Genomic DNA, 16,790 nt, shown 5'->3' on the forward strand with positions numbered 1-16,790 from the left:
TTTTGTAATACACCACTTTTAAATATATACAGTATATTAATAATGGCCAATTAATGAATAAGTTATTAACTTTAATCTTGTTTCCATATGTCTGTGGTACGAAATGGCATATGCAACAACAGTATATTCTCACTAATGAATAAAATTGTATTAACAAATTTACTAGTAGCAAATTTACTATTAGCAAAATCAAACCACGTCAACTAAAATATTATCCTTTTAAATGGGAGTCGTTTACTGCATTTTTGTTCCCAGTTGAGAGACAATTATATTGGGGAATGGACGTGTAACACCTATAGCTAGATACTTTACTTATGTTTGCCCCTCTCCACCCAGGTGTATAAATGGGAACCTGGTTAGATCAAGACACAACTTTGCGCTGATTACTAGCTGCATTATGGGAGTATGTTTCCATACGTGTTTGATCCAAAAAAATGACTGGGGTAATAATGTTCAGTGCTTAGAGATTTCACAACATTATCCGCTATATAAATACAGGATATTATTATAGTTGGTAGCCCTCCATCTCCCAAGCCAACATTGATATTAGATAACATTAGCCATGTACATATATAATTAGCTATCAAATCAATATGTAGGTTGAAAGCTTTTCTTCATTATTTATGGCTTTTACATTTTGCAACTAGAAGTTTCAAGGTTACTCGATTGGATTGTTAATATTCCCCTTGTAACACGATAGCATTGTCTGTTACATTCAATTATTTCACTACGCTTAGAGTACAATATCCGTCAAATAATTATTACGTCTATCATTCACATGGTGCTATTATTTGAGGGAATAATTGTTATGTTTACAAGTCTTATACATAGAATAATAATGCTAGTGTAAACATTTTGACAGGGGTGGACACTCTTATCCACAGTGCAACATTATGACAGGGGTGGACACTCTTATCCACAGTGCAACATTTTGACAGGGGTGGACACTCTCATCCACAGTGCAACATTATGACAGGGGTGGACACTCTCATCCATACATACCTATTATTTGCATTGAATCATAGTCTTTTTAATAATCATGACAACACATAGATATAATGGTAATGCAGATTTATTTGAGTGTTCATAAAGAATATTTAAAATAATACAGTAGTACTATTGTTATAATGCACTTTCGTGCTTGGTGTAACTTTTAACCGTTTATGACTTCTGTTACGTTCTACAAAACAAACTTGTGGATACCTTTATTGGGTAATTCTGATTGGATTGATTGGCTGTGCTTATTGGCTGATTGGGTGCATAATAGTTGTCCTTTTTCTAAGCATAAATGAGCGTGGGATCTTGGAAAGAAAATGACTGTTTACTTCTGAGCCGTTTGTAAATAACTTGAGAACAGTTTATCAACAAAAGTTGAGTCCGTCTGAAAGAAGAAAACAATTAATTGGCTGTGGTTGATCATACCCAGTACTGTTTTTATTGTATGATTAATCGGAGAAAACTTTCCTAATTTTATACAGTATTGTCTGTGTAATGTTTGTGTACTGCAGTAATATTCAAAGTGTAGAGATTTACCTGTAATAGATGAACAAAGGCATCTCTGAATTGTTCTCTATTAAGGACCTGCTGACCAGCATCTACCGGCTTTGATAGAAACGATTGCTGCTGTCGCATGTCACGACTCTGTGGGCTACTTGATAACAATGTCATCTTCTCTGCTTGGGTAAATGAGGAAGCTATTGGAGGTATAGAGGATGGTGCTGCAGGGGACTGTAAGCTGGTGGTAGAAGGCTTTGATGTTGGCGTGTCGCTAGCGGCCCTCGGTCGGAAGGCACTCGGTGCTAAAAGAAGCGGAGCTGAGCTGATTGGTTTCTGAAAAAATGTAAATTAATAAACATTAAATCTTCAAATTGATATGTTAGTTCATGTGCATCAACAGTAAACAATTAAATTGTTATGTACCTTACAAATGGTCAATAGATACATTATAATAGCTGCAGTTATTATGTTAAATCCATTCTTTATCATAGTTTATTAGATCAATATTTCTCATAAATTTGTTATTAAAATACAGGCCTGTGTGTATTTACATACAACAGACAATAGCGTCTAGCCTAGTTGCATCAGTATTTGCTTAATGGTGACACAATTTGTAAAGTAAATTAATTTTCTCAAACTGCATTTCCTCCTCCATTAGCTACTAATATAACTTAATTATGTGGACCAGTACAACATTAAACGATCTTATAATTTCAAAATCAGCATATCTATGCTGAAGTTCAATTGTACTGTGTGATTAGCAAACATTAAAGATGATATGCCACTAAATTACGATGAAAAATTTTCAAACAAATAATGTTTTAAAGTTCATCATTAAGTGACATTGTATCATCATATTTTTAGGGTGACTATTCCAACAGGGTTCTTATAGAAACTATATTTTTGATAAATATTGTTTATAGGTCATGCTAGAGTAGTTTGTGTTTTAAGTGCATGCTTATTTAAGAGGAACACCGTCTTAATTTAAACTTAATCTTTAATAAGGCTACACAATACACCATAGAACATACTGTTGTTGTGTCCATGTTTGCTTGTTGTTGAAGGCCTAACAAGAGGGCATTGCCAGCCCCCACACTCATAGCAGCCATGTGGCCTAGACTTGGTACTGGTCCTGTCTTAGCCTGCTGACTACCTCCTTTCAAATTTGCTAACAACGCTTGATTAATATCAAAGTCTTTACTCCTAGACATATCTTGTCCACTTGTATCATCAATTTCTATCGTAGCTACGTTTTTATTGAGGTTTGATTCAGAGTCCAAAATGGATGTTATATTTAGTTGAGTCAAAAAGTCTTGTAACGGAGCAGTTATTTTGTCTTGTGATTTGGCCGCCATGTATTCTCCAACATTCATAACACCCTCAATACTTCCAACTGAAATTGGTTTCATAGTTTTTTCTTCATCAACATGAAGTTTTTCAATGCTTTCAACAGTGTGTACATTGTTCGCAGGCAAAGGTACAGCGCCCTCGCCTGGATGTGAGAGAAGTTTTTGTAAGACAGGGTGAATGCCTTGGCCGTAGTGTGCCGCTTGTTGACCATGTTGCATTGATATCGATCGATTTAACATTGGTCTTACTTTACTCATATCTACTTGGCTTTCTGGTTTGATGGCAACTGGTGGTAGCGGGCCAGTCATCTCAGTGCTTTGTTCACCTGTTGGAATTTGTTCTGATCCTTGTGACTATGATAAAACAATATTAATACATTTTAATATATTCTTATAATAGAACAGTGATTGTTTGAAGACTTTCCACAAGCAAATCTGTGTACAAATCGAGGATACAATCTATCTATCTATTACCAGCTCTTGTGTGTTATTATAACCATCTTTGATTAGTTCAATTTAACAGTTCTTTACCTGTCGTGCATAAATTGAGGCAGTTAAAACAACTTTAATCATAGGCGGATTCTGGCCCTAGGTCACCCGATTTCAAAATCCTGGATCCACCACTGGTAATTGTTATTTTGTCTATATATATTACCTCAAGATATTCATTCTGTGCTCTATTCAACATCTGTAGTATATCAACAGGACCACGAGGGGAATAACCACCGTCACTTTCAGACATGCTTCGTTGTCGAACCTTTTTTTCTAATTTGGCCTTTTCAGTCAAGCTGAAAATTGTAATGAATCGGTTATTATATTGGTTGTTCTATACAGGTCTCTAACTCTAATATCAATTACTATTAAATTACATTATTGATTGTGATAAACATATATTTGGCCTCCTGAAAAAAATCTTTGATATCTGTTTCTCAACTGCCTTCAGGTGGTCAACGTTTAAAGTAATTATTACTTATTTTGATCTCCTTTCACACATTGTCCTCTTTGTATCTTTTTTTTCCTTTTCTAAAGTATATAAATTATGTCTGTTCTTTTTTGTTCAATGTGTGAAAAATAAATGAAATGAATATATCTTTGGAACATTATTATAATTATGTTGGTGTAGCCATTACCTTTGCATCAATTCACACACATTATGGCAGTCTTCAGGCTTATAGAACCATAAACCAAAAATAGCTACGAAAAAATAAATACATTTTAAAACTGTATAGCAGATTCATATATATATTATACTTATATCCTATCCAACCATATTGCCCTACCATGTCCAACAACAGTAGCATACACAATTTGGAATCTACCATTCTTATATCGGGTTGTTAATCAATTAGTAATACTGTAATATCATAAACATATTAACTGTATTTAAATGGTAATATTTTCAAAAATTACCAGTGACAACTCATTAAATTAGGCTACTGTACAATAAAATTGGCTAAAGAATAATTGTTAGGAGAAACAAAAGTAAGGATAACTTTTCCATATTAATATTAAAAACATTTATATATGATACGCATAATTACCATTGACAACAATCAAATGGCGTATTGTATTACAAAACAGTTTTTGTGAAAATATGACATATTATTAAAATGCAGCTGTTTCTTAAAGTATATATTGAACATGTCTTTTGTACAATCCACTCCCCACCCTACATAAATACTCGCTTCCTCGATTCCTTAATATTCTTGGTGATCAATCTGCTATTGCCAACATTAGTACAATCTACTCTCCCCACCCTACATAAATACTCCCTTCCTCGATTCCTTAATATTCTTGGTGATCAATCTGCCATTGCCAACATTAGTACAATCTACTCTCCCCACCCTACATAAATACTCCCTTCCTCGATTCCTTAATATTCTTAGTGATCAATCTGCCATTGCCAACATTAGTACAATCCACTCTCCCCACCCTACATAAATACTCCCTTCCTCGATTCCTTAATATTCTTGGTGATCAATCTGCCATTGCCAACATTAGTACAATCTACTCTCCCCACCCTACATAAATACTCCCTTCCTCGATTCCTTAATATTCTTAGTGATCAATCTGCCATTGCCAACATTAGTACAATCTACTCTCCCCACCCTACATAAATACTCCCTTCCTCGACTCCTTAATATTCTTAGTGATCAATCTGCCATTGCCAACATTAGTACAATCCACTCTCCCCACCCTACATAAATACTCCCTTCCTCGATTCCTTAATATTCTTGGTGATCAATCTGCCATTGCCAACATTAGTACAATCCACTCTCCCCACCCTACATAAATACTCCCTTCCTCGATTCCTTAATATTCTTGGTGATCAATCTGCCATTGCCAACATTAGTACAATCTACTCTCCCCACCCTACATAAATACTCCCTTCCTCGATTCCTTAATATTCTTAGTGATCAATCTGCCATTGCCAACATTAGTACAATCCACTCTCCCCACCCTACATAAATACTCCTTTCCTCGATTCCTTAATATTCTTGGTGATCAATCTGCCATTGCCAACATTAGTACAATCCACTCTCCCCACCCTACATAAATACTCCCTTCTTCGATTCCTTAATATTCTTAGTGATCAATCTGCTATTGCCAACATTAGTACAATCTACTCTCCCCACCCTACATAAATACTCCCTTCCTCGATTCCTTAATATTCTTGGTGATCAATCTGCCATTGCCAACATTAGTACAATCCACTCTCCCCACCCTACATAAATACTCCCTTCCTCGATTCCTTAATATTCTTGGTGATCAATCTGCCATTGCCAACATTAGTACAATCTACTCTCCCCACCCTACATAAATACTCCCTTCCTCGATTCCTTAATATTCTTGGTGATCAATCTGCCATTGCCAACATTAGTACAATCCACTCTCCCCACCCTACATAAATACTCCCTTCCTCGATTCCTTAATATTCTTGGTGATCAATCTGCCATTGCCAACATTAGTACAATCTACTCTCCCCACCCTACATAAATACTCCCTTCCTCGATTCCTTAATATTCTTGGTGATCAATCTGCCATTGCCAACATTAGTACAATCTACTCTCCCCACCCTACATAAATACTCCCTTCCTCGATTCCTTAATATTCTTGGTGATCAATCTGCCATTGCCAACATTAGTACAATCCACTCTCCCCACCCTACATAAATACTCCCTTCCTCGATTCCTTAATATTCTTGGTGATCAATCTGCCATTGCCAACATTAGTACAATCTACTCTCCCCACCCTACATAAATACTCCCTTCCTCGATTCCTTAATATTCTTGGTGATCAATCTGCCATTGCCAACATTAGTACAATCTACTCTCCCCACCCTACATAAATACTCCCTTCCTCGATTCCTTAATATTCTTGGTGATCAATCTGCCATTGCCAACATTAGTACAATCTACTCTCCCCACCCTACATAAATACTCCCTTCCTCGACTCCTTAATATTCTTGGTGATCAATCTGCTATTGCCAACATTAGTACAATCCACTCTCCCCACCCTACATAAATACTCCCTTCCTCGATTCCTTAATATTCTTGGTGATCAATCTGCCATTGCCAACATTAGTACAATCCACTCTCCCCACCCTACATAAATACTCCCTTCCTCGATTCCTTAATATTCTTGGTGATCAATCTGCCATTGCCAACATTAGTACAATCTACTCTCCCCACCCTACATAAATACTCCCTTCCTCGATTCCTTAATATTCTTAGTGATCAATCTGCCATTGCCAACATTAGTACAATCCACTCTCCCCACCCTACATAAATACTCCCTTCCTCGATTCCTTAATATTCTTGGTGATCAATCTGCCATTGCCAACATTAGTACAATCCACTCTCCCCCCCCTACATAAATACTCCCTTCTTCGATTCCTTAATATTCTTAGTGATCAATCTGCTATTGCCAACATTAGTACAATCCACTCTCCCCACCCTACATAAATACTCCCTTCCTCGATTCCTTAATATTCTTGGTGATCAATCTGCCATTGCCAACATTAGTACAATCCACTCTCCCCACCCTACATAAATACTCCCTTCCTCGATTCCTTAATATTCTTAGTGATCAATCTGCCATTGCCAACATTAGTACAATCTACTCTCCCCACCCTACATAAATACTCCCTTCCTCGATTCCTTAATATTCTTAGTGATCAATCTGCCATTGCCAACATTAGTACAATCTACTCTCCCCACCCTACATAAATACTCCCTTCCTCGATTCCTTAATATTCTTAGTGATCAATCTGCCATTGCCAACATTAGTACAATCCACTCTCCCCACCCTACATAAATACTCCCTTCCTCGATTCCTTAATATTCTTGGTGATCAATCTGCCATTGCCAACATTAGTACAATCCACTCTCCCCACCCTACATAAATACTCCCTTCCTCGATTCCTTAATATTCTTAGTGATCAATCTGCCATTGCCAACATTAGTACAATCTACTCTCCCCACCCTACATAAATACTCCCTTCCTCGATTCCTTAATATTCTTAGTGATCAATCTGCCATTGCCAACATTAGTACAATCCACTCTCCCCACCCTACATAAATACTCCCTTCCTCGATTCCTTAATATTCTTAGTGATCAATCTGCCATTGCCAACATTAGTACAATCTACTCTCCCCACCCTACATAAATACTCCCTTCCTCGATTCCTTAATATTCTTGGTGATCAATCTGCCATTGCCAACATTAGTACAATCCACTCTCCCCACCCTACATAAATACTCCCTTCCTCGATTCCTTAATATTCTTAGTGATCAATCTGCTATTGCCAACATTAGTACAATCCACTCTCCCCACCCTACATAAATACTCCCTTCCTCGATTCCTTAATATTCTTAGTGATCAATCTGCCATTGCCAACATTAGTACAATCTACTCTCCCCACCCTACATAAATACTCCCTTCCTCGATTCCTTAATATTCTTAGTGATCAATCTGCCATTGCCAACATTAGTACAATCCACTCTCCCCACCCTACATAAATACTCCCTTCCTCGATTCCTTAATATTCTTGGTGATCAATCTGCCATTGCCAACATTAGTACAATCCACTCTCCCCACCCTACATAAATACTCCCTTCCTCGATTCCTTAATATTCTTAGTGATCAATCTGCCATTGCCAACATTAGTACAATCCACTCTCCCCACCCTACATAAATACTCCCTTCCTCGATTCCTTAATATTCTTAGTGATCAATCTGCCATTGCCAACATTAGTACAATCCACTCTCCCCACCCTACATAAATACTCCCTTCCTCGATTCCTTAATATTCTTGGTGATCAATCTGCCATTGCCAACATTAGTACAATCTACTCTCCCCACCCTACATAAATACTCCCTTCCTCGATTCCTTAATATTCTTGGTGATCAATCTGCCATTGCCAACATTAGTACAATCTACTCTCCCCACCCTACATAAATACTCCCTTCCTCGATTCCTTAATATTCTTGGTGATCAATCTGCCATTGCCAACATTAGTACAATCTACTCTCCCCACCCTACATAAATACTCCCTTCCTCGATTCCTTAATATTCTTGGTGATCAATCTGCCATTGCCAACATTAGTACAATCTACTCTCCCCACCCTACATAAATACTCCCTTCCTCGATTCCTTAATATTCTTAGTGATCAATCTGCCATTGCCAACATTAGTACAATCTACTCTCCCCACCCTACATAAATACTCCCTTCCTCGATTCCTTAATATTCTTGGTGATCAATCTGCCATTGCCAACATTAGTACAATCTACTCTCCCCACCCTACATAAATACTCTCATCCTCGATTCCTTAATATTCTTAGTGATCAATCTGCCATTGCCAACATTTAGTACCTTTTGATGTCCGGTAAAGTAAGAATGGTTCATGTAGTTGGAATTCTAATTCTTTGTTGATTGGTTCTGTCCAATTCTCTGTACTCAGCCGATTCATAATCATAAAGCCATGATATGGTATCGCTGACCTGAAAAAAAAAAATTTATTAAAAGAAAGTTACCTAAACAGTATGGCAAGCACATATTTTTAAACCCATGAACAGCGCGATGAAATGTATTTGGTTGTAATTTTACTTATTGTAGTATCAAGAACCTCTGTGGTCTAGTGGTTAAGGCACTCCCTCTGTAATTGAGAGGTACCTGGTTCAAATCCCACAGGAGGATTGAAGATATATTATGTATAAAAAATCTAATAATATTTACTTTATTTATTTAATTTAAATATTTTTAATTGTGCTCTGTTGTGCTCTTTGTATTTTCGAAATTATATGTTTTAAATTATTTCCATTATTGCATTATTTCCAGTGAGATCTGTTAACAATATATTATCTTGCATTTAAAAAATTTTTTTTTGCGTCACATAAATTCAAAATTCATACATTATACAGAGTCACAAATCAGATATTAAAAATGCATGGCAAATTAATAATTCAATATGGCTTCATGACGCAGAAAGACCAACATTTACTGTTAACTAAAACAAATATGTCTTTCGTTTATTCATAAAAAAATGTGTCTGAAAATTAAGAAAGCATTTTATATTTTGGTATCAAATTCCAATTGGGTTCATAATTGTTCAGCAACTAGGCTTCTATGTCCAGACTTTATGAATGGTTGGCAAGTGAGAGAAACTAATTAGTCATAGTAACATTCCAGAAATGTCTGATGTAGAATTCTTTAAATTCTATAACAACAGGGAGTGAAAATGGCCGCCCTTATAATCAAGTCATGAATGACAAATTTAAAAGCTTGTTTAGATGTGTTGGTTAGATCATATAACCAGGGGGTACTAATTTCAGGCAACTTTGGCCTCTTATTCAATTTATGTTTCAGTAACCAACCACGTGCCCTTGTTTTTATAACGACCATATTTCCATGCATAATCAAATCTTGAAGCCCCACTGGGCATGCTCAAAGCAGACCCGCAGTTGATTGGCAGATTCATCTCTTGTCTCATGTTTTGTAGTTAAAGCTTCTTTCTTGTGTGCTGTGTTTTCATTTAGCAACAGAATCAATTTTTTGTGATTTAGTAAACCTATTACGGTAGATTTTATTTTACTGTTTTGTTTTAATTGGAAAATATCTAACTTTGTTGTTTTGTGGTGAAAATCTTTTGGATTTATCTTGAAAAACTGGACTTTCAGCTTCAGCTAAACCTGTAAGTGCTATTATTAGTTCAGAAATTGATACTTTTATGGGATAATTTACAATGTTATTATAATCAATATTTATAACTGCTCTAATTGACCTTTCAACTCTGTTTAAGACCAACATTTTATTTTAATTATGCATGACAAAAAAATAAATATTATGTGAACCGCATAGAGGCTTTGCGTTATGCACTTTAAAGTCCAAATTTATTATTATTAATATCTACTGTGAAAGTGTTATTTTTGTGTGTAAACAAATTGTAACCTCGCTTGCTCTTTTAAAAGTCAGCAAATATTAAAAACAACCAGTGAATACCGGCAGTGACGACAAGAACACTTTGAATTGTACAATAGTAATTACAATTAAATTAGATTTCACCTTGAATAACTCTCAACGACGGACGCCATTTAAATTGTTGTCAAACAACAATATTAATAGTAAAAGCATGACTTAAACTTGTTTATTAAAACAGACAAAAATTCTTTGTTTTTAATTATTAATATTTTTAATAAGAATATATTAATACGACTTAACTATCCTAACTAAAATAAAGAGAGGTAATAATGACACCAAGATATGAGGCACCATCGTTCTCGGTCTTCAAAAACATTCAAGTAAAATATTCTGCATGTTTAGTAGTAAACGCGCAAGTGAATAATAAACCGTATTCTTCATTGTATTTGATAATCTAAAGCTCTGTCAAACTAGTTTAAAAAAAAAGTCTGATGTGCCCAGATATGGTGGTGATATGCCCAAATATGGTAGTGATATGACATCATCATGTCCATATATGGGCACATCACATAAAGTTTGATAGTGTAGACATTGCTTTACAAGATCAATGAAGTTGACTACATATTAATCAGCTAAACGCATTCACATCACTGTGACACCACAAGGTTGTTGACACTTAAGGATATTGACTGAATTATAGAAATTTCAGTTACAATGTTGTTTAATTATTTCACAATATCAAAATAGACACATTATACTTGTGGCGGTGTTTAATTTATTGTTCTTTGTGTGAATAGTTTTATCAGAGTATGCTATACAAATATTTTTCCAATTAAAAATGAGCTGGATTACTTTCAGTTACTTTTTATTGTAATTGCAAGATGGCATGTCAGACGTCGTCATCATTTTTAACTCTCATTCTCACAATAGTAAAGCCTCTCATCAATACATATTTTAAATCATAAATATATATATTTCAACACGTAAACCTAACATTTATTTTTATTTGAGCTTATAGATTTTTCATTTTTTTATAACGTAATAATAATAAAAACTGACTTGAGTGAAAATGCGCAAATAACCAAAATTGAAAGACAAATAAACATTGATTTGAAGGAGAAAGATTCAAAGAAACAATGAATTTATTGAATATTATTATCAATAGGAGGCTACATAATGTACATATATTAAAATGAAACTTAACACCCTGAGTATACAATAATACTGCAGGCAAACAAGCATATAATACGTGTTGTATACCATTGTTGTTGTGTTACACCATACTAACCGGTTATACAATCGTTATTTTACTTTCAGGCCGGTTGTGTACTAGTTATACCATTGTTGTTGTGTTACACCATACTAACTGGTTATACAATCGTTATTTTACTTTCAGGCCGGTTGTGTACTAGTTATACCATTGTTGTTGTGTTACACCATACTAACTGGTTATACAATCGTTATTTTACTTTCAGGCTGGTTGTGTACTAGTTATACCATTGTTGTTGTGTTACACCATACTAACTGGTTATACAATCGTTATTTTACTTTCAGGCCGGTTGTGTACTAGTTATACCATTGTTGTTGTGTTACACCATACTAACCGGTTATACAATCGTTATTTTACTTTCAGGCCGGTTGTGTACTAGTTATACCAGTGCTTGTTATGTTTATCATTTTGGCATCTAAGGCTAATTCTTTGCTTTCCCGTCAGCGGGTTTTATCGTTATTCACGTTATTGATTCATGGACAATAGATTGGATTCGTGGGTAATTTGATTTTAATAAGCAGCCGTGACGTCGTAATATACGCTGCACGATGGCCTGTTTATAATTGTTACAGTTCTTGCCTGAGTGATGTTGTAGACGGTACTTAACGCTACGATAAATGGTTTCTTTCTACCAAGGGAGTTTAAGTAAATACTTGATCCTGCTAAACTATGTCTTTATTTTTAGATTCTTTCAGTGGATATATATTTCTGGTGTGATTTTGGTTTTAGTAAACGTTCTTGGGTGAGTATAATATCAATATTTCTTTTAAGTTCTTGTTTTATTGAGAAATTTTACTTCATAGCTTACACAAATTTAGTCCAGACTTAAATACTTTTGAAAGAAAATTCCTTAAAGTATTTTAATTGATAACTTACAGCATGCATGAACATTATTGCCTTCTTTGCTGCGGACAACAAAACCCAAGTACTAATCAATAATTTGATTTTGAAAACATATTACCATAATTTATTGAAAAATTTGATACTTAATTGGGAACATTAACATTTCTTTTGTTAATATAGTGATCATGTTGCACACGTTGAATTTCATAATTCAATTAATGGTTCAGTAATCTACTACTTTTTATTTTTACTTACTTCGGCAGAGCCAGGTACTCAAAACATTATAATGATAATAATTTAGGTATTTTTATAGCACTATTATTAACTAAACTGAAGTAAAAATCAAAGGTGCTTGTATAGATGTTAAAAAGATGCGTTCTTTAAAAAAAATATCAATAGATTTTGATTTAGTAGTAGTATGCTGAGGGAAAGAATTCCAAAGAGAAGCAGCAGAGAACATAAAAGACCTTTGTCTAGGAAAATTAATGGAAAAGTAATCTTATACAAACTCCTCCCATTAAGATTCAAGAACTTTTATTGGTCCACTTTAAAATGTTATGTAAAATACTGTTAAAACGATTAATTATTAACAATTGATTTTATGCATGATGCCCTTGTTTATGTTCCAACACATTATTAACTAATTAAATAGTTAGGTTGATGGCCTTACAACTAAGTACTTAAACACTTAGTACCAACGCTTACAATGTAAGTAAACAAATGAGCTAAATCTAACAATTAACGTGCAGATTGTAAATTTTCAAATTTTTTTCGATTTATTGTCTTAGATTTTTTAAGGGTTGTTAAATAAATTTTAGGTAAAATGGTGTTTAAATTGCGAGTGAAAAGCGACCAATTAACACACAGATTGTAAAGATTGTTTCGATTTATTTTCTTAGATTCATAGATTTTTTAAGCGTTGTTAAATAAATTTTATGTAAAATTGTGTTGTGCGCCCATATATAGTATAGAAAGCAATTAAAAGTTAGCCACTACTAAGAAGGAGATAGGAAAAATGGTGTTTAAATTATATTGTGTGCCCATATACAGTATAGAAAGCAGTTTAACGTTAGCCACTAAGACGGAGATTAAGACTATTGATCTTGTTAGATAGAAACCCCAAGTTTATTATAAGTATATGACTCAGTAACAGCTGGAATTAGTGTTTCACCTAGCGGCCTGGCACCAAGCCCTCTAATATAAAAACAGCTGATCACACACGTACACACATCATGATTAATTGCATAAAGGCCCAGAAACAAGTCATTTGATAGTTGAGGGCTAGGATGGTGTGAAATGGTCTGTAATCAAAATAATATTTGAGATCTAGGAACAATTTGATAATTTATCATGGACAGGCCTAATATATGAGGCAATAATTAATTACCAACATGCCGAGAAGAATGCCAGACTTTGGATACATGAACTTGTATCATGGAGTGTATACAGCGAGAACATCTGACTTATTTTGTCAGCACACTATATACATTGAAATCATTTCAATGCATACAGTACAGTATAACAGTATGCAGTTATGATTGTAATCAGATTCAATTATTTGTTAATGTTCTATTAGTTTTTCAGTTTGAATTATACTACAAATTACAATATGGTTTGAAGGTTTTGAAAAGCTTACATACTGATCATCACTTTCCCATTTAGCAATTTAATTGACAGCCTGCTTTAATTAAGCCAACACTTTCAAAATAATAAGTAGTATCTTGACAATAAAAACCAAGCACAACATTCTTACTGTATGTTCATTTAACTTTATTCAAGCAAATTACATTTCCAATTTAATATCTTTATAATACATTATGTATGACTTATATTGTCAGCAGACCAGTTTGTTCTGTCACATAATGTTCAGTATTCCATGTCCACATTAATAGTAGAATCATATTCTCTTTGTGTTAAATTACATCTGTACCCGTTTAGACAACTGTGTGAATTTTAATTACCTTGCCGACCATAAAAAAAATTATAATTTTCTCGGATGAAAAATGTCTTTATTGTAAAAGTCATATAAATGGAGCACATACTTCTTGTGTTTTTATTGCTGATATCCATTAAATACAGCAGTGAGATTATATTCATTTTATTTAATAAGTTCTGCATTTTTAATGCATAACAAACGATGTTCATTTTATGTGATTTATACTTGCATACAAGGCATATAGTATAAATCATTACAAATGCTATTTATAATTAATTTATTATTTTGAACTTTTTTATATACATATTATTTAGGCACTAGAGTTTACCTGGTATATTATATAAATTGTAATAGTGTTCCCAATAATATTTATCATCCCATCTTTATTTTAATAATTAACTACTGATTAGGCTACATTAATTATTTTGAGTTAAATTAATAGGAAATAATAATAGTTTTTGATAGAAAGTATAGATTTTTTAGTTATATCAGATTCCATTGATTAATGAACCTACCTCGAATATACAAACAACGTTCCTTCTGTTTCTGTCTTCTCCTAAAAACACAATCACAAAAACACAATCAATGCAATTAGGACTAATGTTTTGACAACCGTGAATAAATACAGCTACTTTGTTTGATCATTAGGCTAGTAGTAGTACTATTACTAGTTAGGTTTAGGCCTAGGGCCTGTGTAGTAGTCAGTCTACACTTACACTTACAAACAAAATGACAAAATGTGTAGGCCCTCTGGCCTAGAAAATACAATACTGAGTGTCCAGAATTCTATAGCTAGGCCTAGTAGTTAATTAGGGCCTATAGCATGTCATCATCAATTAATTAGACCTTTCATCTCTCAGTGTAAATATTGCATTTTCCCAATTCTGCTAGGCTCTGCGATTGGTGGTAGGTTTCGTTTGCATGGTTTTGCAGGTACATATCGACTTCACTCACCAAATCAAAACAAACAAAAAGGGTCAAGCTCGGCCTAGCTTTTTAGCCAACCTGGTAGGCCTATAGGCAATGTAGTAGTTGACTTACCCATTCGGTAGTAAATCTATAAAGTGCTACTTGGCTAGCAGTAGCTATAATGCCTGTTATATTTGGGTCACATTGTTGTAAAGCAGCTAGATTTATCTTTTCTTCCATTTCTTCTTTTTTACGAAAAGCACCGTCTACGGTAGGCATGGACGCAGCCATGATGAAAATAAACTATAACGCTGCTGCCGCCCTCTATTTTATCTTTTAAACCGAACTTCGAATTGTTATTGGTGCTGTACTACGTATACAGTATTAGTAATTACTCTTTTATATCAGATGCCGCTCACATTAAAAAAAATAATATAGTAAATACAAATATGATTATATTCAAACTCATGTTAATACTCTTTGAAAAAAAAAAATAAAACGATATTAAAAAAAAATCTAAAGAGACTTGAACCTCAGCTGCTAGAGCTGCTGAATGTAGTTAAACCAGAGCATAACCCTTAACGCCACAATGTACACCACAATGTACACGACAACAACAGTTACTATAGTCATTTTTACGTGCTTCATTATTACGTCATTCTAATTGTTACGTCCTATATGCATATTCATGAGCGTAATTTTGAGGGAACGAAACTCGTATTAACATTTCTATAAACCAGAGGGCCGGATAGCTCAGTTGGTAGAGCGTCGTGGAACACGATTATCATGGGTTCAAACCCCATGCCGGTCTCGGTGGAAAAGAGTTAAAGCTATGCGAGCTTCTGTGTTTGGGGTTCACAGATTTAAACGTCCCCCATTCCACCACGTCATCATGAGGCAATAACATCAAAGCATCTGATGTCGTGACCCAAGGCTGTGAGAGGGCCTTACCGTGCTAGAGGCAAGGGAGCACACCACATTTTTTTTTTTTTGGCTTATCGCCTCCTTTCGATCTCGTAAATTTTATGTTTGGCGCCCTCAATTTTAAAAACACCTTGAGTTATGTCAGAAAATTAGGAACAAAATAAATAGAAATGTGTAAATATGTGTATTCTTTCTATTTATTGTAAAAAATAATTTCAGAAATGTATTCTCTCTATTTATTGTAAAAAATAATTTCAGAAAAGTTCTTGAACATTTAAGTTTCAAAATTGCTTTTTTTTCTTCTAGTGTAAGCCTATTATTCTACATTTCTAGACGTACGTATAAATTATCATCATAATTGTTGAGAATTCTCTTACGTGTTACGTGTTTAGAAGAAAATTAATATCTCATCGTAGTTATACGACACGGCTTGGTATGCTGTGCGTTGATATGCAAATGAGATTGTGCAGGTGTAATGGGACTTTGTCAGTCATTCGCGTTGTTATGCAAATGTGATTGTGCAGGTGTAGTGGGACGGTTTGTCATTCACGGTCAACACGACATACAGTTTAATTTTACTAGGTTAATCTTTTCCATTAGAATGTGGCCTCATCTATTGTACTGTAGTAATTATAGTATT

The 16,790-nt window shown here is 34.4% G+C and overlaps 1 protein-coding gene across 1 annotated transcript; it reads right to left on the reverse strand.

Moving 5' to 3' along the window:
- Positions 1–74: 74 nt before the first annotated feature.
- On the reverse strand, positions 75–15,537 carry LOC140058626 (uncharacterized). Its single transcript, XM_072104318.1, has 8 exons — positions 15,359–15,537; positions 14,833–14,873; positions 8,724–8,851; positions 3,977–4,040; positions 3,502–3,634; positions 2,529–3,200; positions 1,534–1,830; positions 75–1,381 (listed from the first exon to the last, which is right to left on the reverse strand). Exons 1-8 carry the CDS (start codon positions 15,515–15,517, stop codon positions 1,322–1,324), a joined length of 1,554 nt encoding a protein of 517 aa, XP_071960419.1. The 5' UTR covers positions 15,518–15,537; the 3' UTR covers positions 75–1,321.
- Between the last annotated feature and the right edge of the window lie 1,253 nt (positions 15,538–16,790).

The sequence above is a fragment of the Antedon mediterranea genome, chromosome 9 (genome assembly GCF_964355755.1).
Source record: "Antedon mediterranea chromosome 9, ecAntMedi1.1, whole genome shotgun sequence".
NCBI lineage: Eukaryota > Metazoa > Echinodermata > Crinoidea > Comatulida > Antedonidae > Antedon > Antedon mediterranea.

Excerpts from the sequence above, each read along its gene's own strand:
- LOC140058626 (XM_072104318.1), bottom strand. The coding sequence starts at position 15,517 with ATGGCTGCGTCCATGCCTACCGTAGACGGTGCTTTTCGTAAAAAAGAA. Across the intron at positions 14,874-15,358 it reads ATAGATTTACTACCGAATGG|GAGAAGACAGAAACAGAAGG; the intron begins GTAAGTCAACTA and ends TTGTGTTTTTAG. Across the intron at positions 3,635-3,976 it reads GTGTGTGAATTGATGCAAAG|CTTGACTGAAAAGGCCAAAT; the intron begins GTAATGGCTACA and ends TACAATTTTCAG.